Genomic DNA, 23,038 nt, shown 5'->3' with positions numbered 1-23,038 from the left:
TAACAGTGATCATAGGAATTGTGATTCTAATTTAACAATAAACGATATACACAACATGTTCTAACTACCACCACCACCATCATCGGCACTACCAAGTGTAACGCGAGAAATGTCAAAGCTCCGTGTGTCCGTTAGTATCGATTCAACAACAACAACAACAGCAGCACAATCAACGCAGGCTATGGCGAAATCTCGCTGAATGAGGCCGATTTCGTGAGATTTGCGAAGCGTGGCAGTCTGTCTGGCAATGCCCACGCGTTGTTAGGCATGGGTCGCCAATCGTCTCGGACAGGGGTCAGAAAACACGCGGCTCTTCATGGAACTGCAGTTGCGGCTCTTTAAATTCGAAAATAATGGATCCTCGTGTTATTCTGGTTGCAAACCCCTGACCATACAAGTTCAATTTACCATGGAAGTCCAGTTCACCATGGAAGTCCAGTTCACCATGGAAGTCCAGTTTACCATGGAAGTCCAGTTCACCATGGAAATCCAGTTCACCATGGAAGTCCAGTTCACCATGGAAGTCCAGTTTACCATGGAAGTCCAGTTCACCATGGAAGTCCAGTTTACCATGGAAGTCCAGTTCACCATGGAAGTCCAGTTTACTATGGAAGTCCAGTTCACCATGGAAGTACAGTTCACCATAGAAGTCTAGTTCGCCATGGAAGTCCAGTTTACCATTGAAGTCCAGTTTACTATGGAAGTCCAGTTTACCATGGAAGTCCAGTTCACCATGGAAGTCCAGTTTACCATGGAAGTCCAGTTTACTATGGAAGTCCAGTTCACCATGGAAGTACAGTTCACCATGGAAGTCCAGTTCACCATGGAAATCCAGTTTACCGTGGAAATCCAGTTCACCGTGGAAGTCCAGTTTACCATGGAAGTCCAGTTCACCGTGGAAGTCCAGTTTACCATGGAAGTTATGTATACAGTAACACCGTCTCGTATTCACCACGCAGTTGCATTGCGGCTCTTGAAATACTGCGGGGTTTTTACCGAATTAAAAAAATGCTCTTCTTGTTGTTTCGGTTGCCGACCCCTGGTCTAGGAGGTGACGGTTTTGAGGATGGATTTTTTTAATCTGTGCAGAGATTTAAGTGTAACCCCCCCCCCGCCTCTCTCTCTCCACGCTACCCACCCTCCCCCGGCACCACGGTACGCATTGGTGGGGTTTATCTCCGCACGCCACTCGTTTGGCCAAACTTTCGAAACGCAGGACTCTCCGGAAAATGAGTCTCGGAAGTTAATGAGGCTTTTGTGTGGCTGAAGGGATTATTAAATTATCTGATTAAGATCGTGCGTCTGCATCGCTGTAAACCTATAACACCGTGCCGGGTTTAGTGATGACTGCGGCTGCTGATCGGAACATGCAGTTGTTTTCGTCCAAAGAGCTTCCTGACCGGTGACTCACTAATCCCGTGATTTCCCTAAGGTCGTATCATCAGGTGGGAATGCCAACCGAGCGAATCGGTGGTGCGGAGGAGGGACGAGAAACTAAACACACAAAGCAATTTTAAAGACTTTCGTTTTCAATCTCCATTTGAAAGTGCGTAGCTATCGGACGGCCGCAGAAGCGCATCTGAAAGCGCGCGATGCAGTGACCGTTCTGCGTTCGATGGTCAGCCAAAAGCGCTGCGAGGAATGATCGGAGCTCGCGTGATGGTTTCTGCTCCTTGAAGAGATCGGAAAAGGTTCATATTCCTTGGTGCTTTCGTTGAAGTCACGTGGAGAGCGACTTTACCGAAAGACCCTACGAATATGAATTCCTGCAGTCACGAAAGCTTTAAGTCAAAATTGGTGGTTCACTTCCGGCAATCACTTCGTGTGTAACGAGTGCGACCTTCGTATGTTTACCAGCCCCAGGTTTCTTACTAAGAGAACAAAGACAAAGATCCCCCGTGTAGCCTTAACAGACTGTAGGGGCAAGTGCTGTTAGCGAGCACCTATAAAGGCCGGCACGGCACACGAGCGGGTGGGTGGCCAGCACCACGCCCGGCCGCCTTTGTCTCCCTAGTGGCGATGTTTACACACCGCACCCAGGTACTCATTTGAGGCTGAGTCGACTTAGGGGAGCACCAAGACCGGTTCAGATAATCGTCACTGGGTGTTGGCCGTGAGCGGGAATCGAAGTCGGGTTGCCGGGTCCGTAGCGTAGCGTAGCGCTAACCGCTGCACCACCGCTCCCCACAAAGAGAACGGCCACCTTGAGGCGCCTACCGGATATCATGCGTCGTGCAGTATCAATGTCACTGGGGGGAGCGCCAAACTTCCCTCCCAGTTCGATTCTCCGGCCGCGGTTGACAAGTGGTGTCGGTGCTGGTCTTTGGGCCTTCCCGCATCACCAATCCGCATTGACCGGCGCGGTGAAGTATGGTCAAATAACCCCCAGTGTGGCCAGCGGATTGGCCGAGGGATGTAAATTACAAATGCAATGTCAATTTCATCATGGGACCTCCTATGCCAGCAATGTCAATTCTCAACGCAGTGGGTTTATTCATGGCAGGAACACGCATTGCATTCATAGCGTTATTGCATTCAAGCGGATTTAATGCGACTTCAGTGGTTGCAACAAAAAGAGTATAATTGTAAAAGTAAAATAACTTGAATGTACAATTGTTTTTAGGTCGATCATTACGTGTTTTTTTTTAATTAATAGTTTTCATATATAGAGTAGTTTATGAAGAAGTATTGCTCTGTAGTAATAACTAAAGTTGCTTGACTTTGTGGAATGCTGCTTGTTGTTGCACTAGAAACTGACTCATCGTCATGATGTCTGAGTTATTCGAATTCCTGTGATTGCTTTAGAAGGGGGCGCTGTAAACTTGAAATGTGTGCCAAGCGTAGCCGAGTCTTCGGTTCAACTTTGAAAACCCGCAAACTACGACATCGAATTTAGCCCATCCAAAAAATCCCCACGTTCGTGTCTGTTGATGTATCTGACTCACTGGGCCGCACTAAACACCCGCACTGCTTCAAGTCTAATTTTCGATTTGAAGCTTTCGTGACTGTTCTTTCGGTAAAGTCACGTATAATGGAAATAATAAAATAATAAAAATAAAACATAATAAAATAACATAATAAAATAATATAAAATAATATAATATTTTATCATGTTTTATTTTATTATTTTATTATTTCCATTCTACGTGACTTTACCGAAAGAACCAAGAAGATGCGTTCAAGTCTCTTCATGAAAACCTTTCCAAAAAGACAAACAAAAAAAGATGCACTCCACAGCCGGTATCGACAGCTCGACAAAGTAATTCGCATGACGCTAAAGCCTATACAGAAAGCTGACCAAGTCCGCATTACCGGCGAGAACGCAGGATATGCCTCTTATTCTATAAGTGTACACTTATAGAATAAGAGAGAGAGAGAGAGGAGGGGGGGAGGAGGGGGGGGGAGGAGGGGAGGCACTTCTCCACTGCGGCTTTGCCAAGTCACATTGCAGCGCATGTGCGGCAGTGTGAGCGGAAGAAAAAAAACCCACGAAAAGTGTGTCACTAGGACACGCCGAGCCAACAGCGCCAATACCCGCCCCTCATGCCCCTTCGCGCTCGCTCGCACGCGCGCGCGTGTGTGCCTGCCCCCCCCTCCACTCATCCCCTCCCACCTCCCCCTCCTACCTCCCCCTCCTCTCTCCTCCCCCTCCATCCATCCATCCATCCCTCCCCTCTCTCTCTCTCCTCTCCCCTCCCCTTCCCCATCCCTCCCACCCTCGGGCCGCGTGAGCTGCGCCAACTGGGAAAGGCGGCAGATATGAGGCCACGCTGCGCGCCAGCCGAGGGCAGTTATGAACCACGCGATCGGTGAGCAAGGCTCGTCGCAGTCGGCACTGAGAGGAGGAGGAGGGGGGGATCGCTTGACTCACTTCGGCTCTTACCTTACAGCCTAGCCCAGCACACACACACGCGCGCACACGCGCACGCTAGCCAGGAAACAGCACCAGCACCAATTGTCATTTCACCCACGCGGGGTTTCTGCTGCTTAACGGTAGCAGCACAAGCAGGGCAGTTGTTCATTCAGCCTCTTAATCGCCTCTGCTCCGCCGAACTGAACATTGTCAACAGAAGGCAAGATCTGCCGGAAGACGGTGTTGACTTCCAGACAGCAGCAGCAGCAGCATCATCATCATCGGCTGCAGTAGCGACGCAACAGCAGAGTTTTCGTGCGAGAGCGGGTTAGTTAGTAGTGGCAGCAGCAGCAGCGCCTGGGAGTAGACAAAGTTACTCCGGAGTTATTTTTCTCAGTGACTTTAAAGCAAACAAAAACATTTTATTTTTGTAGTCAACACCACGCTCCGCTTGCCCGACCCATTCGTTCGACGGAGCCGAGAGGACCTCAAGAAGCATGGACACGAATCACCCAGGTGAGAGTTTTGTGCGTGCCACACGCGATTTTGATACCATTTGTACTTGTTTGTTTTCACGTATACGCGTCGTGAAAGATGATGGGGGCAGAGGCCGGGACAGGCAGAGGGCTTCATCCAGCAGTGGAATGACCGTAGCCGATGATGATGATGATGACGACGGTGATGATATAACTCCCGTACTGATAAGGGATGGGGTTTTTTTGTACCTTACTACCGCGTAGCGTGAGTTGTTTAAGGACGACAGCTTGCTTCTCCCTCTCGACTTAACAGCAGCCTATAGTTTGGCCGTACGTAAAATACACACAACTCTCGTATTACACACACACATAGCCTTGCTGGCGTGCGTTTCATGTACGGGGGATTATATTTCTGCAAAGCAAGCAAGCAAGCCAGAGGCAGCGTGTGTGTGTGTGGGGGAGCGAGACGTGACACACACGCACGCACAGAGACACGCAGCACGGGTTAGCGGCGTAGATTAAAAAAAATCGTAAACAAGCCGAATGAATGGCGAGGACTGCAAGAGCCGAGGGCTGCTACCACCCACCCCCGAGATGCATTGGTTCTCTGGGCCGCACGTGGACCGCACCCCACCAGCCATGTGCCACCCCGCTCCCTCCCCTCCCTCCATCCCTCCCTCCCCGCACAACCCCGCCTCCTCGTCCAGCCGCATTGGATGGGGGGGTCCGGGAACCCATGTTACGTAAAGTGTTGCCGGAGGATCGCTCGTGGCGGCGGTGGTGGTGGTGATGATGATGATGCGACGTTGGCTTCGTGACTTGGAGGAGGTAGCCGAGGCTAATGGTCTGGCGGGCAGCGCTCGACCGAGTTCACACGTGCACGGCCACAACTTACACGCGCCTTCGCGTACGGCACGCACATCACACACACACCTGCGTAGACGCGGTTAGGTTGGCTACGTACGGTGCGAAAGAAGTTCAACATACGTACGTACCTGTGCACGCAGGTGTCTCCCGTGCACGTATGCCGGTGCATGCGCGTACACATGCGCGCCTAACACAAACCTGTGCCAACGCGCTTACAGTGTTGCGATAGGCACACGTGCACATTCGCGTACGCGTGTAAATGCGCGGTCCGCTTATATATCGAATGCCACGTCGATGTACAACTCTGGCGTGCGTACTTACACTTGTACACACACGCGCGCACCTCTCCCGCATCTGAACGTGCATCTGCACAGTTGGCTTGCACGTACAGTCGTCGCATGCACCCTGCACATCGCCTTTCCTGCACCTGCGCGTACACACGTGCGCGCTTACACGTGTCGAACACACGTGCGCTAACACGTGTCGAACACACGTGCGCTTACACGTGTCGAACACACGTGCGCTAACACGTGTCGAACACACGTGCGCTTACACGTGTCGAACACACGTGCGCGCCCACTTAAGGCCGCGCACCTGGAACGGATACCCCCCCCCCCTTTCTCCCCCCCCTCCCCCACAAAGCCCCCACCCTCCCCTCTCCCGTACTCAGCCCCTCCCTTCACCTACCGCTTTACGTTCACCTGTACACAATGTTCTCAAAACTTCCACTTGATCACGTCAACATTCAAACAACATGTTTTGTTAGTGCGATTCCCCCTCCCTCGGATGACGGTACTGGCTCCCCCCCCTCCCACCTTTCATCCCCCCACCACCACCACCACGGCCACCACCACCACCACCACGGCCACCACCACCACCACGGCCACCGCCCCCCCTCTTCCTCAGCCCCACCAAGCCCCGCTCCCAAGCTCGTAGTGACCGCAATTACGAGACGTCATTAACAGCAGCAAACTTGTTGCGTAAAACATCGCCACCGCGAACCACACGATCACCGAAAGTGTTTTTTTTTGTTAAAAAGGGGTTTAGGGAGCGGTGTTTAGATTATAATATGCGAGCTTCAGGGAGGTTGCGATTGTAATTCCACGTGCGTTAATCAGTCGCCTTACGTATTGGCGGCTTACGTGTGCGTGCTTGCGGAGTGTGTGTTGCGTTCTTTTCACCGTACCCCCCCCCAATCCACACACCCAACACCCCCCCCCCCACTACACCACCGCTAAAGAGCAAAAAAATGATAGAAAAGAAAAAAGGGGGGGGGGCCGAAAATGCGCTCACACATTGGAAAATTCTGGTCAGGTCGTATGTAGGTCACAGTGTTCCGAGCCGCGCGGCTTACATAACGACCCCCGGAGACATGCCAGTGTAGCTAGGTGGGTGTTGGGTGTGTTGGTGGCAGCCAGACTTTGACGTCTTGGCACTCCTTCTGGAACTAAGTGTTTTTTTTTGTCCGCGTTTTTCTGGGATAATTTTTTGTTTGTTTGTTTGTTAAAACATTGTAATAACACAAGTACCGGCGTTTCTGTTTCTCTCTCTCTCACTCACACAGACACGGGGGGGTGGGGGGGTGGGTGGAATAAACCGGAGCGAACTTTAGTGGGTTTGTTTTTGGAATGGAATGTTTGTGAGCCACGGGAGCAACGTGTACTTTGAACTATTTTAAGGCCTTTTTAACTGGGGCGGTTAAAACGAGACCCCCATCAGCCACATAGATTTGGGGGGGTGGGGTTGGAATTTATCGCCTCGCATCTCCGGGGAGTGAGTGGTGGGGAGGGAGAGACTTCGTTGAGCACGGAAGTTCTAAAACTTTATATTGCGCTGGTGCTACTGCCATCCAAGGACACGCTATTTGAGAATTGCGTTTTGCGTAAACACATGCCACGTAAGAGAAGAAGAAAAAGAGCCGAGGCACATCGCTGTGGGGTGAACAGCAGCCAGCACATGCTCTCAGGTTCACTCAGAGATTCCTAACTTCAGAGAGCATTGTCCAATGTCTACTGGACGTGTTAGTTGTAACCTAATTCATAGTGAATTAAAAAAAAATATTATGATAATCTTTAGGGTGGTTTGCAGGTCAGTGCGGGTTGGTGAAGGTTGTTATTTTTTTTTATTTTGGTGAAGGGGGTGAGGCAGATATCACTCAAAACTGATATTAGCCGTGGCCGGAGTCAAACTCATGTGGCTGAGTTTATGATGCAAGTGTTGTCACCAATTCCACGACCCGCTTGTCAACAAATCCTCGAGTGAGCATTTAACAAAATGTGATTCTAGCTACCACGCAAACAGCGTCAGCCTCGCCTGGGCCACCGCTGTGTTTTGTACTCTGCGTAGACAGAGAGAGAGAGAAGGGTGGGGAGGCTGTACAGTACACACACACATGCTGGTATGGAATTGGGCTAAAAGACGCAGAGATGAGTGCTCGCCATTGATCCGTCAGTCATGCCGAATCATTGTGTTTATTCTGCATCTTCTGTTGCCGAGGGCAAGCCAACCAAGCCGCCCCTTACCCCCCCGCACATTCCCGTCCATCTCGTCGCCACCGATTTCCACAGGAACGTTTCATAATCCACAAACGACGATTCGTAACAACCCCTTATATAGCCGCACAACGGAGCAAGTGTTTTGTTGTTGTTGTTGTAAACGGAGCACTCGTATCGGTATTCACTCGTGTTGTATCTCACTAATTAAAAAATACACACTTGCATCAACATCCGTTGTTTTACTACTGTACAGTACTTCTATGCTCCCGGGTCTAGGTTTCCCGAACTTCAACCCGAACTGTGACCACCAAGGCCAGCCTCGGTGAAAAGCACGGTTACAATAATACCCCGCAGCAGAAGTGCTCGTACAAATAAAAAAACACAACAATAATATACACGCACGCAACATACCTACTTAATGTTGGGGTTTAACAAGGGCAGTGTTTTTGTAGGATTTTTTTTAAAAAATGCGCATTCCAAGTCTGTAAAAAATATATATGCCAGCGGTTAGCTAGCAAGTCCACAAGTCCTTATTCAAAACATGTGCCTTTCCAGGCAATTCTGGCAAGGGACGGGTTATTTATATTCTGCAGGCCAAGCATGCGTTCGTACCAGAACATTGTGTTCTTGTTACTTGGCAGTTGAGTAATGTGCTGGCCGGCTGCCAGGAGGGGGGGGAGGGTGCGTGGGGTGACTTGGATGAAAGGAGGGGAGAGAGGGAGGGGGACGTGGAGTGTTGCTGCTGCTGCTGCTGGGGTTGGGTCGATGTGTGGGGTAGGGGCGGGGATGGAGGCCCTCTCCTCCCCTCCCCTCACCCCCTCCGTCCTCCCCACCCTGCTGCCTGTACATTGCGCTCACGTTGCGTTTAGCTGAGCCCGAGACACACGAGAGAGGCGAGCGATGAGTTGCGTAACCGTAACCTTGGAACGTGGTGTGTGTGTGTAGGCGCCCTCCAGTGGCCGCTGTCGTGCCTGCGAATGTGTGCTTGCTTGCTTCGTCAGCCTCGACGGCGAGACAACAAAAAAAAGGGGGTTGCCATTGATCTTTGGAGAGCGAGAGAGAGAGAGAGAAAAAAAATACCCCAAACGTTTGCACATTACATAACGCACAGCGTGTGACTTGCTGCGCTTTCGAGCCCGTGCAGAATTTTAAAGAGACATGAACATTAGCCGTGCTTCAAGCACATCAGGACATCAGTGGGAGCGATTATGTTTGCGTTATAATGCCAGTTGCGCATGAACGGATGGGTGGACGTGTCCCTAACCTTCAAATTGAAGACCGCGTGCGATTTACGGTGGCGATGGAGACACAATGGAGCCGTATGAGATTAGCGAATATTTGAAAAACAAATTTTTCGCAAACAAAGTTGAGCCTGTAGGAAAATTAGACGTTTGCATCTTTTTTGTTGTTGCATTCGGTGAATTCTTAGTGGCAGCAGGAGACGGCATGGGGGAGGGGTTGTACTCTCGACAATCGTTCCCGAGGTCGATTTGAAATAGCAGACTGCAGCAGTGGGGTACCGTTACCGTGCCAGAGAGTTGGGCATGCAAAACATTAACGATTGCACCGATCTTTACGGAAGTTCTGCAATACTGCTAATTGGGTTATGAAAGAGACGAAAACAATTCTAACAGAGCGCAGCTTCAGAGACCAAAATAATAGGCTAATGAAATAAGCCGGGGCTATATTAATATAAATACTGTACCACCCTAGCAAAAGTACGTGGAGTGATTTATTTTAATTATAAGCCAATGAAAATAAGCGATTAGCAATTGGAACATCTAGTACTGTACTCAAAGGAAGCGGCATCGCGTGCGATTATTTTGAGTGTCGGCCAAAAATAGCCTCGATAAGGAGGTTTCATGGGAGACGCGCGGGGCCGGGTGGCGTGTTCCCACATTGCCCGATCGAAAAGCCACTGGGGGACACGGGCCAGGGGACACGGGCCAAGGGATAGGTGACAGGGACACGAGAGACGCACATTTGCCAGGAGATGAGTTTTGAATTGAACGCCGCTGCGGATTTAAAAAAATAAAGCCCGGTGACACAGAGCTCTGTGACACACGCATTAACATCGCGGGGTTTGAGGGTGGGATTTGAGATGTGGGAGTGCGAAACGGCGCTCGCGTTTTGCTCCGGGTGGTGTCCTTTGCATTGTTTATAACGCTGAGACGGGTTACGCAACGCATTGCTTGGTAGGAATGGGGAGGAGGCGAGCGGAGGAGGAGGGGGGGGAGGTGAGCCGCACTGGAATCGTAGCCAAGGGCAGAATATAGAAAGCCTGTAGTTTTGTTATGTAACAGGCGAGGAGGCAGCGTGGAAGCGAGCAAGCCTTGTTCAAACATTGAAACAGAAAACAATCGACGTTGAAATTCACAACGCTTAGGTAAAGCACCGGCGGCCACCTCGCAGTGCCGCGGAAGTTTCATTTGATTTAAAATTAGCACAGCCCCAGACACACGCACCCAGAGCGCTTGCGCGGCGTGCCGTGAGGCCGCATCTCTAGCTCATTATTTGACGTCCAATTGCAAATTGCTGCCTGCAAGAAATCGCTCGTCATATCAGCGGTGCCATTTTTTTTGACGTTCATCGTTTAGCCTCTGTAATTGTATTTACCCGAATGAACGCATTTCCCCCCCGCCGCCACATTGCAAATAAGCATTTCCCTTCCTCGTATGCAAACCGGTATTAACCTCAAATTATGTAATCCGAAGAAATGCCTACAATCGGCAACGACAAAAAACCATGAGACTGTCATCGTGCCGATTTATGCTGCAGTATTTTTAACCTCTAATAAAAAAAACACGTTTAGGATTCCACACGTGAAGACCTTTCATCCCCTTTGCATTGTGAGAGCGCGGGGAGGAGCTGCGAGGGATGGGATGGGTATGGATTGGGGGTGGGATTCTGTGTAGGGGGATGTGAAATCATTCCATTCAGAGCGTGCAGGGAGCCGCCGCTGCTGCTGCTGCTGCTGAAACCTAATTGGCTGCTGTAACCAGTTCTGGAGCGGCTCTGTGATTGGAGGGATGAGGATGCCTGTGGCTCACGTTGAGGGCCAGCTGATGATGGTCTCTCTCTCTCTCGCTAGCTTTCCCCTCCCTCCCTCCCTCTCCATCCCTCTCTCGCTCTCTCTCTCTCGTGTTTGTGCTTCAAGCGTGCGCGGCTCAAACACGAGCAGGTCCACGTGAGGCCCTCACGTAACGCGTAGCTGCAGCGATGCCAGTAATAGCAAAGTGGGTCATCCCGTGTCAGCCGCGTTCAGGTACACGTGTGGAGACGCAGGGGAAGCATGGGAGGAGGGATGGGGGGGGGGCGGCGGATGGAAGAGAAGAAGGGTGGGAGCGGTGGGGGAGTTGGCGGGGTGGTGGGGCAATGTTTTTCGCTCCAAAGACAGATGGTTTGACACTTGGCGTTGACTCGGTAACATGACTGACTGTAAAGCTGCCGGTGCAATTTACATGCTTCAGTTTCACAGAGCCCGACATTTATTTGTGTTGTGCGTGGCTATCACAACACACGCGATATGCCGCGGCCTGAAACACAATGTTCCGGTTGTTAAATTAGAAATACATTCAGGATGTGTTCCACTTGAAGAAAGAGACAAATCTAAACGCCTTGCTGAACCAAACCAGCGCCCGTATTGTCACCATTAACAACGGCGCTTGCTATTTGGTGTTTAGAAAACGGACAACGTTGTTTTTTAGTCTCCAAATATGATGTTAATGATCCAATTATAATCACATTTCACCTCGTTATTAGCACTCAATTGTTGCTGTTGGCATTATAGGCGATAATTACGTCACCTTGCGATTAAGCACGCGCGCCATAGTAACAGATTCAATGGCCGATTGTGATATCCACACGGCATTTCGAGATCATTTAAATAATAAGAAAACATCTTGGCAGTAAAACTGCGACTGGGGACTGTGTCCGGTGGCTCGGTCACATGCAGTCGCCCAGAGGGCACATAGCCGTCACATTCACCGACGCTTCCTCTAGCAACACGGTGCACTTTCGTGTATTCGGTGAATTAAAATGTACAACTCCTCCGCCGTTTTTTAAATAGCACAGAACAATCTAATGCCCGAGGTAATCCGAGGGAGAAAGGAGGAGGCGGTGGAGGATGGGGTGGGTGGGTGGGTTGGGTAGTGGAGGGGGGCAGTGTGGTGGGAGGGGGGGGCCAGTCGCTTCTTCCACTGGGCATCTGAATCTTCTCCCTCGCTCGCTGCCTGCCAGGTCTGCCTTTCTGGCCACCCTGTTCCACGTTCCGCTGACCCTTGCCTGCCCTTGGCCCCAGTGCCCCTTAAACCCTCTCGTTCCACCACCCCCCTCGTCCCTCTGTTTTTCCACAAAGGGCACTGGGGCAGTGCTGTAACCCGACTCTATCTTTTTGGGACAGTGAAGCGAGGGATGTTATTTTGCCGCCGCCTATTGCAGGGCGCAAAGCGGAGGTGCCGCCGTCCGCGGATACATAACACCGCAATTTGTACAAAAAAAAAGAATGTCAAGAGTACATAGTGTACTCTGCGTTGTTTGCCAAGTCTTGAAATGGAAAGAGCACTGAACCCTTGCCAAGGCTGTACTTGCTTGTTTGCTGCTGGCAGATCCCACCGTGCGGATCCACGTGACCGATGTTTTGCAGTCCGTGGGGTTTTTTTTCTCTCTCTCTCCCTCCCTCCTCCTCCTCTTTCTGTGTCAGTGGTGGGTGGGGGATTTGTGCCACAAGCAGTGGTGGTGGTGGTGGGGGGGGTGTTCTCGGTGTTACTAGCGTGCAACTGTGCGTGTTGTGTGCGCGCACGCGCGAACGCGGGGCAGGATAGGGGAGGTGCTGCTACCCGTTTGCCGGCATAATCGCGCTATTGTATGCGGCCCGCTTAATTGGCGTGGGATGATGCATAGAGCCAAGGGTGTGGATGTGTGGTAATGTTGAAGTAAAAGAGTCATGGTAATTAGCTTTAAAAGGGGTTACTTAATGTTAGGTGCATTGCAGTACAGTATTAGGAAGCCAAGCTCACTTGAGAATGATGATTTTTCTTTTTTTAAACGATTAATTTCAGTGGCCACTTTATTGGCGTGCACTTAAAAAGAGAACGTCATGCTGTGGCTGTAGTTGAAATCACGTGGCTTCAATGTTGGCCACGTGATCATTTTATCTCGTACCCTTCTACTTAGTATGGTGTATTTATTTTCTCCTCCATACCACAGACCTTGCCTTTAGAAGAAGAAGATACTTGTTGTGTCCACCGGATGTTGTTTTCCGATTTGTAAACAGAAAGGGGAATCGGTCAGGGAATATTTTTTGTCCTAAACATTTGAGGTATTTATAAAAAAAAAATTTTACTTTTCTTTTTAGCATTTGCTTGCTTTCATTAATTCATGCAGCTTTGGAATTAAATGCGGCTTTATCTGCGCTGATCTATAGTAACTAATTGGCACTTTTGTTTTACTTGACAAACCTAACCAATTGGCTGTGTCGGGTGGTGTCGGGTTTAACGACACATTTATATTCACGCTATCCAACCCCTCAAAAAAACTTGATATTGGTATTTCGATTTTTATTTTTAAACGTAGGATTCAGCGCGAACAAACCGCATCCTCCCTCCTCGTGAGCGCTCGTTTCCGAGCTGTGCCCCGGCTGCAGGCCGCTCTGAGAGGCCGTCGTCGCGTCGTTGGCGACGAAACAAACGCAACGGGAGCAGCGACGGTTCAATATTGTCGCTCGTTATCCTGGCTCCTGCCATGGGGGGCGTGCAACTTTCACCTTGGCTGCCGAAGGAGCCGGGATTCGCCCAAACGCTCATTTGAACGTGGAGCTCCTTTCAAATTCACTGAAACGTTCAGTAAAAGTTTACCCCATCCTCCCCCAAAAAAAGGTACATTTTTTTTTTTACTTTCCACCGCATCTCGTAGCTGGCAGGCGTTCGGCACTGGGCACGGCCGCCAGCAGCGCGCTGTCCTTTCCCGTGCGCCGCTCGGCACGTTGGGAACACGCGCACGCACGATGTTCCAACCTAACGTGCTTCTGCGCCCACGCGCGTGTTTCTGCAGCAGGAGGAGGAGGGGTCATCTCGTACGCGGGCTCCATGGGCTCCAGCCCCAGCCCCATGTCGTGCCACAGCGACAGCAGCGAGAGCGGCTTCGGCTCCGGCTCCCAGTCGCCGCTCTCGTCCTCGCTCTCCGCGTCCCCTCCGCCCGTCAGCGGCCCTCCGGGATTCCGCCCCGGGTCGCCGGGCCGCGGCGACGCGGAGGGGTCGTGTGGCGCCGTTCGCGGCTCGATCTACGCGACCTCGCTGCCCGCGAGACAGGACACGGTGCTGCAGGACCACCTGTACTGCCCGCCGGCCGGCGCTTCGCCCGGTTCCATCGGCATCAGCCTCGGCGGCGGCGGCGCCGTCGTCACGCACTCGCCTACCTCGTCGCTGGTGCTAGGCCCCGCGCACCGCAGCGCCCGGGGCAGCGCCGGCGCCGGCAAGCTCAAGTCCGGCTCCATTGGGAGCATTGCCAGTAAGCGACAACGCGCGCGGTCCAGCCTTTCTCGCGCTCGTGCTGTCGCCGGTAGCCGATCTGTGCCGTGCCGCAACGATGCGTGGGAGGGGGACGGGAACGGGGGTGGGGGTGGGGGGGGAGGAAGTGCGATGCAATGGGAAATGAGCGGTTAATAGAGAATAATTGTTAAGCCCATGATTGACGAGAAATTGCAGTTGCTCGAGGGTGCACCCGATTGTGTTGATACGTTGTAATGCTGTAAAGTTGGTGAACGCCACGCGGTGGCGAGATGTTAACTACCTCGTCCTGTATATAGAAAGGTTCGTGGGTTGGATGCCGACCCTGATGCCTTGAAATTTGGAGTTTGCACGTCTATTTGGCTGCTATCAATTTTCCACGTGGGAATCCGCCTCGTTGAGCTGTCATTTGTGGCCAGGTCGTTTCTGAACAAGCGGGCCTTACCTGGCAAAATAACAAAAAATAGTAAAATTTTTAGTCGCGCACGATTCGGTTCGGATTTAGTCGCGGCATTGATGCTTCCGAACAACAGTCGTGCGCCGCTAACCCCTCCGTGCAACTTTTCTTCCGCAGCAATCAACGGCGTTGTGCTGCTATGCAAAGTGTGCGGAGACGCCGCGTCCGGGTTCCACTACGGCGTACACGCCTGCGAGGGCTGCAAGGTAACGGCGTCCTCCTCCCTTCTCCTGCCTTCTCCTGCCTCCTCCCGGCGATCGATTCGTTCAAATCGCCCGCGGGGCTCTCGGGACGGAATCTCTGGTCAAAACTGAGGCTTTGGCCCACCGGCGCTCTTTTCTGTCACACCACTCCCGACCTCTCTCTCTACCTCCTCGAGCCACACAGCGGTTACTCATCGTGGGGAGCGATAGTGTAGCGGTTAGCGCGCTGCGCTATGAACCTAGCGACCCGGGTTCGATTCCCGCTCCCGGCCAACACCAGTGACGATTATCTGAACCGGTCCTGGGCTTCCCCTAGGTCGACTCAGCCTGAAATGAGTACCTGGTGTGGTGTGTAAACATCGCCACGGGGGAGACAAAGGCGGTCGGGCGTGGTGCTGGCCACCTACCCCCTCGTGTACCGTTCCGGCCTTCATAGGTGCTCGCTAACGGCACTTGCCCCTACAGTCTGTTAAGGCTATACGGGGGATCTTTGCTCTTTGCCTGCAATCTGGCGCACCGTCTGGCTACTCACGTTGAGGTCACGTGCGCGCGAGACGCCCGCCCCCTGCTGGTCGCGAGCAGGTGGCGGTGTGGCGAGTCGGTTGATGCATTTTTAGTTTTGGTGGAATTTTCTCCAGTTGATCTATTTTACTCCCACATGTAAACACACATGCATATCACAATGGGAATCTTTATTTATACCGGAACAATCCGATGAGCTATGAAGCTCTTTTTCACTGATGTCCAGGAGGGGGCGGGGTCAGAAAACTTTCGGCTCGATGAGGAATCGACCAAACATCTCAATCGCAGGAAAATACTGAACCAGTCTCGAAATGAATCGATGCTTTGCGCAACAATAAAATTTCCATTGTCACTTTTTACATGAATGTTGGTGTATTAAAAGAACCCGTCGCACGATTGTCGCGCAGGGCTAACGTCGCGGCGTGTGCATTCGTTTTTCTTCCTTCCTTCCGCGTAGGGCTTCTTCCGACGCAGCATCCAGCAAAACATCAAGTACAAGCCGTGCCTCAAGAACGAGACCTGCCCCATCGTGCGGGCAAATCGCAACCGCTGCCAGCACTGCCGCTTCAAGAAGTGCCTGTCCGTCGGCATGTCCAAAGACGGTGGGTGATTTCACAGCCCCGGGCGTCGATGTGGCGGCCGGCACTTTCGGGTGCGCCCGAGTCTCGGCCTGTGACGATGATAATTTAAAGCGGCGATACGGGAGAGTCCGTTGAGATGAACGCCGCCTTTTACGAAAAGCGCCGAGCTCACCCGAAGGGATGAATGGCGGTCAAGTGTGAAATCCCACCCCCCCTCCCCGCCCACATTAATAAAATTTAAATCGAGTCGTCATGAAGAGCCCCGTATCTTTTTAATGCATTGCAATTTTATTAAGCCTGCACCAGACGAACCGCTTTCTTTTCGTAAATATGCCTTTTTAAAGTGCGGCATTGTGCGAGCAGAAAAAATATTACAACATTCAATGTGAAATTATTTAGCCTCGTTGTTTCGTATTCCTGCGTTACCGTTCCTCCTTGAAGGGGGGTCCCGTAGACAGGCGCCTTCAGTTGACGGGTTTCACTCGAACCGGAATGCGAAATCTCAAACGGTCCCTCGCTGGTTGTCTCTCCCCCCCCCCACCACCACCACAGCCGTGCGATTCGGACGCATCCCAAAGCGCGAAAAGCTGCGCCTGATGGAAGAAGTCCAGAACGCCCTCAACTCCGCCTCCTCGTCCGTCATGGTCAGCCAGGTGATAGCTCGGCCAGCGGACGGCAGCCAGCAGCAGCAGCAGCTGCAGCAGCAGCAGCAGCAGCAGCTGCTGACGGTCGACAACATGGAGTGGAGCAGCGTGGGGCAGGCGGAGGCGGAGGCCAGCAGGGCACGCAAGCTGCCCGAGTCGATGCAGGCGAGCCCGGACGGCGGGCGGCCCCGCAGCCAGCCCGGAAGCCCCCTCAAGATTAAAGAGGAAGAAGCGGCTCAGAGGGTCGGCGCCGCACACTCCGACATCTTCCAGCAGCGCCGCGAGGTTCCTTTGGAGCAATCGAACGGCGGCGGCGGCGTCGGCGGCGACCCCAAGCGGGTTCAGAACTTTGCTTCGGCACCGGGCGGGAGCCTGCCGGCAGACGCCATGCAAGGCCCCGCTCTCGCCGGGCTCTCGGACGGCGCGGCCACGCACGCCGCCTTGGGCGCGAGGCAGGAGGCCGAGATGGCATGCGCCGCGTGGAGCGCGCGGGACAACAACAACGGCGGCCAGTGCTACGGCCTGCCGGACGGCGGCCGGGGAGAGAGGGCCGCCGCGCAAGCCGGCCTCTTCCGCCAGCGGTGCGACTCGCCGGCGGGCGTCAACGTCAACCGCGCCGGCTTCGTCGACGGCGGGCACGAGAGGGCGCGCTACGCGAGCGTGTGCTCCGCGGGCGCCCACGGGGGCGCGTACCCGGGCGAGGACAACGGCGGGCGCTTCCACGCGGCGCAGCCTCGGGCGATCTCCGGCCAGCACGGCCAGTACGGCCGGCACGACTACGGCTACGGCCAAGTCTCGGCGTGCCCCATGGGCCAGGGGCACGTGCAGGCGCCGCAGATGTCCGGCGGCGTGCGGCATTGGCCCGAGGAGCGAGAGGAGACGGCGTCTTCCTCGGGAGCGCGAAGCTGCCCCTGGAGTGGACCGCAGAGCAGAAAGCTGGTACGTGAGATCGCTCGCGGAGCGCGACCCCGTGCGTGTATGTGGTATGTAAGTTGCGTGCATGTACGGTGAACTTCTTTCGCACCGTAGGTAGCCAACCGCGCTAATGGCAGGTGCGGGCGGAAGGACAACAAACTGAACACAAAAAGCAGTTTTAAAGAAATTCGTTGTCAATTTAGTATCGTGGCGTTGTAGTGTATAGTAGCGCATCGTGTAGTATGTACGTTGAACTTCTTTCGCACCCTACCTAGCCAACCGCGCTAATCAGCGGTGCGGGGGGGACAACAAACTAAACACAAACAGCAGTTTTAAAGAAATGAGTTTCCATACTTTTTGGGTCTTTCGGTAAAGTCACGTAGATAGAAAAATAATAAAAAAATCTATCGCAACGCAAGCAATCGTCTTGAGGTGAACAAATACAGCAGGCGGACTGCTGAGGCAGGAAGAAATATTTGTATTAAAAAAGTATGAATACCTGCAGTCACGAAAGCTTGAAGTCAAAATTGAGTTTCCAGTGTAACATTGCAACAGCTCCCAGTGACTTCCTAACATGGAAAGAATGACGACAACGGAGGTGGCCTTGCAAGGTTATCGGGCGCCGCGAGATGCCGTCTCTCCGCCACCGTCTGACGCGCGTTCTTTCCATCGCCAGGCGTGCCCCCTGAATAGCGGCCCGTTTGGCCGTCCCAACGCCACCGGGGGAGAGGTGTGGGAGGACTTTTCCCGCTGCTTCACGCCGGCCGTCAAAGAGGTGGTGGAGTTCGCACGGAGCATCCCCGGCTTCCTGAGCCTCTCGCAGCAGGACCAGGTCGCCCTGCTCAAGGCCGGCACCTTCGAGGTGAGAAAAAACAAAAAATGATGCCGAGGGGGGAATCTCAGTTGAGGTGCAAAGGCACGCGCGGCAGAACTGTGTGCCCCCCCCCCTCCCCCACCACTGCCCTCCTTTCTTTGTCACTGGCGAGATCACCTCGGCTCCGCAGCTTGAAAGTCGACGATATTTAAATTCCGGTTCGGGTGGTGGGACATCGGCTTAGCTTGTCAATTCTCCTCGTGCTCAATAAAACGAGCATACCGCTTGTTTTTCGGTAAATCGGCAATGGGTTGCCCTACGGAGAGGCATGCCTCCCTCCGGCCATAGTCATGTGGAATTTCCAGCAACTGACTTGTGGCCGGCGACGGAAATGAGCGGCCGTCACGTTTGCTCGTTTGAGCGGCGAGATATTTCGCCCGCGCGCATCTTTTGACCCCCTTAACCTCTCTCTCCCATCTTATTGGTTCTTTCGGTAAAGTCACGTAGAAGGAAAATAATAAAACAATAAAAATAAAACATAATAAAGTAATTCTCACGACGTTTCGGCCACAACGCAAGCAGCCGTCTTCAGGTGGAGAACAGGTCTGTCTCCCAGTTGCAATAAAATCCGCGTGTCTCCTCCGTGTAAGCTTAAGGCGGGGGTGGGTTGGGCTATGGCCACCGTTTGTTCGACACACTGTGCTCATCGCCTGTCCCCTACCGCCCTCTCTCCGCAGGTGCTTGTGGTGCGCTTCTCCTCGCTGTTCGACGCGCGCGACAGGACCGTGCAGTTTGCGGGCGGGCGCGTCTATCGCCTGGAGGAGCTGCGAGCCCTCGGCATGGGCGAGCTCCTGCACGCCATGTTCGACTTTGCCGAGAAGCTGGTGTCCCTGCGGCTCACCACCGAGGAGATGGGCCTCTTCAGTGCCGTCGTGCTGGTCTCCGCCGGTACGTCTCTCTCTCTCTGCATCTTTCTCTTTATTTTCGACGTGGTAACGCCGCCCCGGTTTAACACTTCGTCGTCCATCGTCATCGTCACCGGGGTTTAATATTAATCATCGTCGTTAGCGCCCGGTTTAACCTGTACCCGCTGCGAATCTGTGAATGTCGTGGGTCACGATGGTTTTCCAATCGCTCGGTTTTACCCGCCCCACAGCTGACTTTGATGTCTAAGAAGCTTTTCTCAATATTCCCTGCGCCTTTGTAACCCAGATTAACTGGAGATGACGCATCATGGGATCATCAGTTGCATTATCAGATGTAGATCCACCCAGTCGACCAAGGTTTTGCAAAAAAAATGTTAAGAAAGTTCGACCTGTAACAAAAATACCTTTCCATTAATTACAAAACTCCACAATTTGAATCGACGTTTGTGATGTTGCCACGAAACTTTGCCCCCCGCTCACCGAAATGCACCGCGTGTGTTTGTCTCTCCCGTTTGCGACCACAGATCGCTCCGGCATCGAGGATGTGGGGATGGTCGAGCGCCTGCAGGAGGCCCTCATCTCAGACCTGAGGGACCTGGTCTCCAGGAACCACCAGGACGGCGCGACGCTCTACACCAGGCTCCTCTTGCGCCTGCCCGACCTGCGCACGCTCAACAACCTCCACTCGGAAAAGCTGCTCGCCTTCCGCATAGACGCGTGAGAGCGAGCGCTTTCGACGGCGGGGCGGTGCGCAAAAAGATTAACAAGAGTGCGTGAAGGCGACTTTATTTATTGGACGTTTTCCCCGCTGTTCATCGTCAGTACGATGAGCACTTTACTAAAACGAAACGACAACAACAAAAACACTTGAATAGCATCCGTAGACTGCCCTAAAAGACTTGAGGATAGCGACGACAAGCCTTGTAGAATGGCTCCTAAATGTAACGTAAGATCCAACCGTACGTGCAATTTGCTTCCAATAATAGCGCGTGCGTTTTTTTTTCGTAAACAAATCGACGAAGGCTAAAGAGGAGGAGGAGGAGGGTATCGCGACAAATAAAGCTTCCTGTGTACATTCGTTTTGCTCCGCTCGCAAAAGCGCGCGAGCGAGCGTTGGTTGCGGCGCGCGGACACTCGGCCACCTCGCAGCCAAGGGCTTTGGTGCGACGGACACAGCTGCACTTGCGACCACGTGTAAATTATGTAGCGTCTGTTTGTTTACGTAGCGTTTGACGAATTGGCAAGTTTTTTTTTTCAGTTCGTTTGTTCTCCTCCCTCTCTTTTTCTCCGCATCGCGATAATCACTGACCGGCGTCGCCGTAAACCCGAGTAATTGTGCTCTCTCGTGGCGTTCACGATTCATGACCGGGAGCACGTTTTGTGCGCATCCTTTGTGCTTCCTACTCCGAGAAAACTGGTCCAACAAAAGTTTTGCTGTACCAGTGATCAAAAAATGTTTCCGGCCACGTCGATAACGGTAATGACATCCTCCTCGTGTGTATGTGTATATAATGTACAAATATCCCCGCGTTCTTGTGTAATAGGAAAGCAAACGACACGCACGCTTTGTTTAATCGCAAGCAAGCCGGCTGCAAAGCGGCGGCCGTGAAAAAGAATGTTCGTCAACGCCTTTGTAAAAAAAATTATAAATCCGTCTTTGGGTTCTCTGCGTTCAGACTGCCTTGACGCTCAACCGTCAGCGAGAGAGTAAACTGGGAATAACAGACACCCGATTTGAAGGCACTGCAAATGCTGTCACGCGTAGATGTTTATCTTGTTGTGGGTTTGTCGATAATTTAAATCGCATCAGACGTACGGACTCGGCGCACGGACGCGGGCTGCGGTAACTTCTGCGGGATGCATTGACCGCTAACAAGGAAAGCTTCAGGCACTTAGGGTGGCATTGTATGGTGAATGTGAAGGGTGCTTCTGCAAAGCAGTGCAAAAGTGCGATCATTTCCAGTGTTTCACTTTGTCCCCCTTTTGTGGGGGAGTTTTTATTTTCTTTGTAACTTAAGAAGCGTTGCACGTGTGCGAGCGAGCGAGCGTGCGTGCTTTCTCGAGTGTTTATACGAGTTATGGCATTGACGTTTCATGAACCCCGTTGTATGTGTCAACTTTTCAACCGTAGTTTTATTCGTTATTATTAGCTGCTAGAACTTATTTAAAACGAGCATTAAATTAACACGAATATTTTTTTGTCGTTGCGAGAATTGTTTAGATTTCTTTTTTTATCGTAAACATTGCCATATTTAATATTTCTTTTGTCGTGTCATGTAAATGCGTTCAATACTCGCCTGTCCCAACATTTACACAAAGTGTCCCTACATTTGCACCAGTGAGACAGAATCAACGCGGCACTTAATGCAAAGGAACACGATAGCCACCGCCACCACCACAACCAATGGACAGGCCAATAAGATATATTCAACGATGTTTTTCAATCTTTGCAGGTAGCTATGATGGCCCTTGAACTGGTGCTAACTCACACCCCGAGCAGCAAGCGCCCTCGTCTGGAGACCAGCTTGCAATTGCACGGCTTTTTTTGTCTAAATATCTTTTGTAACATGGGTTTGGTCCATTTCTAGAGACATTGTAAGAGGATAATATTTATTTCCAAAGCTTCTGTGCACGTCTTCCTCCCATCCCAATGCAACTCGTGAACTCAAAACACTCTTCGCGTCTCTCGGTGCACACCTCTGTAAGACACACGGAGCCATCGCAAATATTCCGTCATTATAAATCAATGGGGCATCCGTCAAAATGGATCATCCTGTATAATACCAATTCTGTGTTTTGTGCGGTTCAATGTATTGCTGCGATTTAGTCTCACGGCGGACTACGTGATGATTCGCCATCACAACAACACTGATGTCAATAATCCACGACGTGTGGGGCATCACGAATGGGGCTCACTCGCCCCAAATACGTGTCTGTACATAATTGCGGAGGTGTAATTCTGCTGTTTGTGTAATTAAATAAATTAGGCTTTGCACGTTCTCCGAAAAAAAGACTTTACATTATCACTTAAATATATGCTCTTTCTCATGGTGCAATCTGATTTTTTCAAATACGTATGTAATTCGTATGTTCTGTGTGTGTGTGTGTGCTTCACATGCAACATATCTGTGTATGATATCGGTATATATGGATTATTGGTTTGTGGGAAGAAAACAAAGCTGTGGGGGGGGGGGGGGAGAGGTCGCAATCAACAGAAACAGAACAAGAGGGAGCGTATTAAATACAAGAATAGAATGTATTCCGCAATTGTGACTGGTTCCGTGCCTACGCGAAATGAATGTTTCAGAAAGACGTGTGATTATATAGGTAGAGAGAGATATATTGTAAACGAGAGAGCACTTGTTTGGTAGAAGAAGAAGAAGACGAAAAACAAAACCGATTACAAAAACTCACAAATGGATCTTACATTGATTTGAAGAGTGTATGCAAGGAATATGTGTATACGGGCTGCGGCGGTGTGTACGTTTTTATTGACGGCTGTCAGTCACTTCCACCAGCCAGCGCTGATTGGGCATTGTCCACGTTTTCCTTTGATTGAGGAAAATAATTGAATGTGTTGTGGGGGGGGGCGTGGAGGGAGAGGGGTCGGAGGTGGTGTTGCTGTTAAGCTGCTTGGATACTGTAACATACATTTTGCCAGTATGTGTCCGCATGCTCGGAATTACCATTTGCATTGTCCCGTCTTCATCCTTGTGTCTACCGCAACTGTTCCTGGTTATGCATTCCCTGCCCAATAAACGTGCCGTTGTTAAAACGAC

The 23,038-nt window shown here is 51.8% G+C and overlaps 1 protein-coding gene across 4 annotated transcripts; it reads left to right on the top strand.

Moving 5' to 3' along the window:
* The first annotated feature begins 3,704 nt into the window (after positions 1-3,704).
* LOC144951926 (nuclear receptor subfamily 1 group D member 1-like) lies at positions 3,705-23,038 on the top strand. Of its 4 annotated transcripts, none has more exons than XM_078882392.1 (8): positions 3,705-4,369; positions 13,746-14,198; positions 14,772-14,860; positions 15,837-15,981; positions 16,513-17,543; positions 18,196-18,381; positions 19,071-19,281; positions 19,784-23,038. In XM_078882392.1, the coding sequence occupies exons 1-8, from the start codon at positions 4,351-4,353 to the stop codon at positions 19,978-19,980; spliced, it is 2,331 nt and encodes a 776-aa protein (XP_078738518.1). In that variant the 5' UTR covers positions 3,705-4,350; the 3' UTR covers positions 19,981-23,038. The 4 variants fall into 4 exon arrangements, with proteins under 4 accessions (XP_078738518.1, XP_078738448.1, XP_078738594.1 ...); XM_078882322.1 differs by having other exon boundaries at positions 13,743-14,198; XM_078882468.1 differs by lacking the exon at positions 3,705-4,369 and adding an exon at positions 5,094-5,316 and having other exon boundaries at positions 13,743-14,198.

The sequence above is a fragment of the Lampetra fluviatilis genome, chromosome 1 (assembly GCF_964198595.1).
Source record: "Lampetra fluviatilis chromosome 1, kcLamFluv1.1, whole genome shotgun sequence".
Taxonomy (NCBI): domain Eukaryota; kingdom Metazoa; phylum Chordata; class Hyperoartia; order Petromyzontiformes; family Petromyzontidae; genus Lampetra; species Lampetra fluviatilis.
The sequence above is the reverse complement of the archived record's forward strand: the minus strand, read 5'-3'. Positions and strand labels throughout refer to the sequence as shown.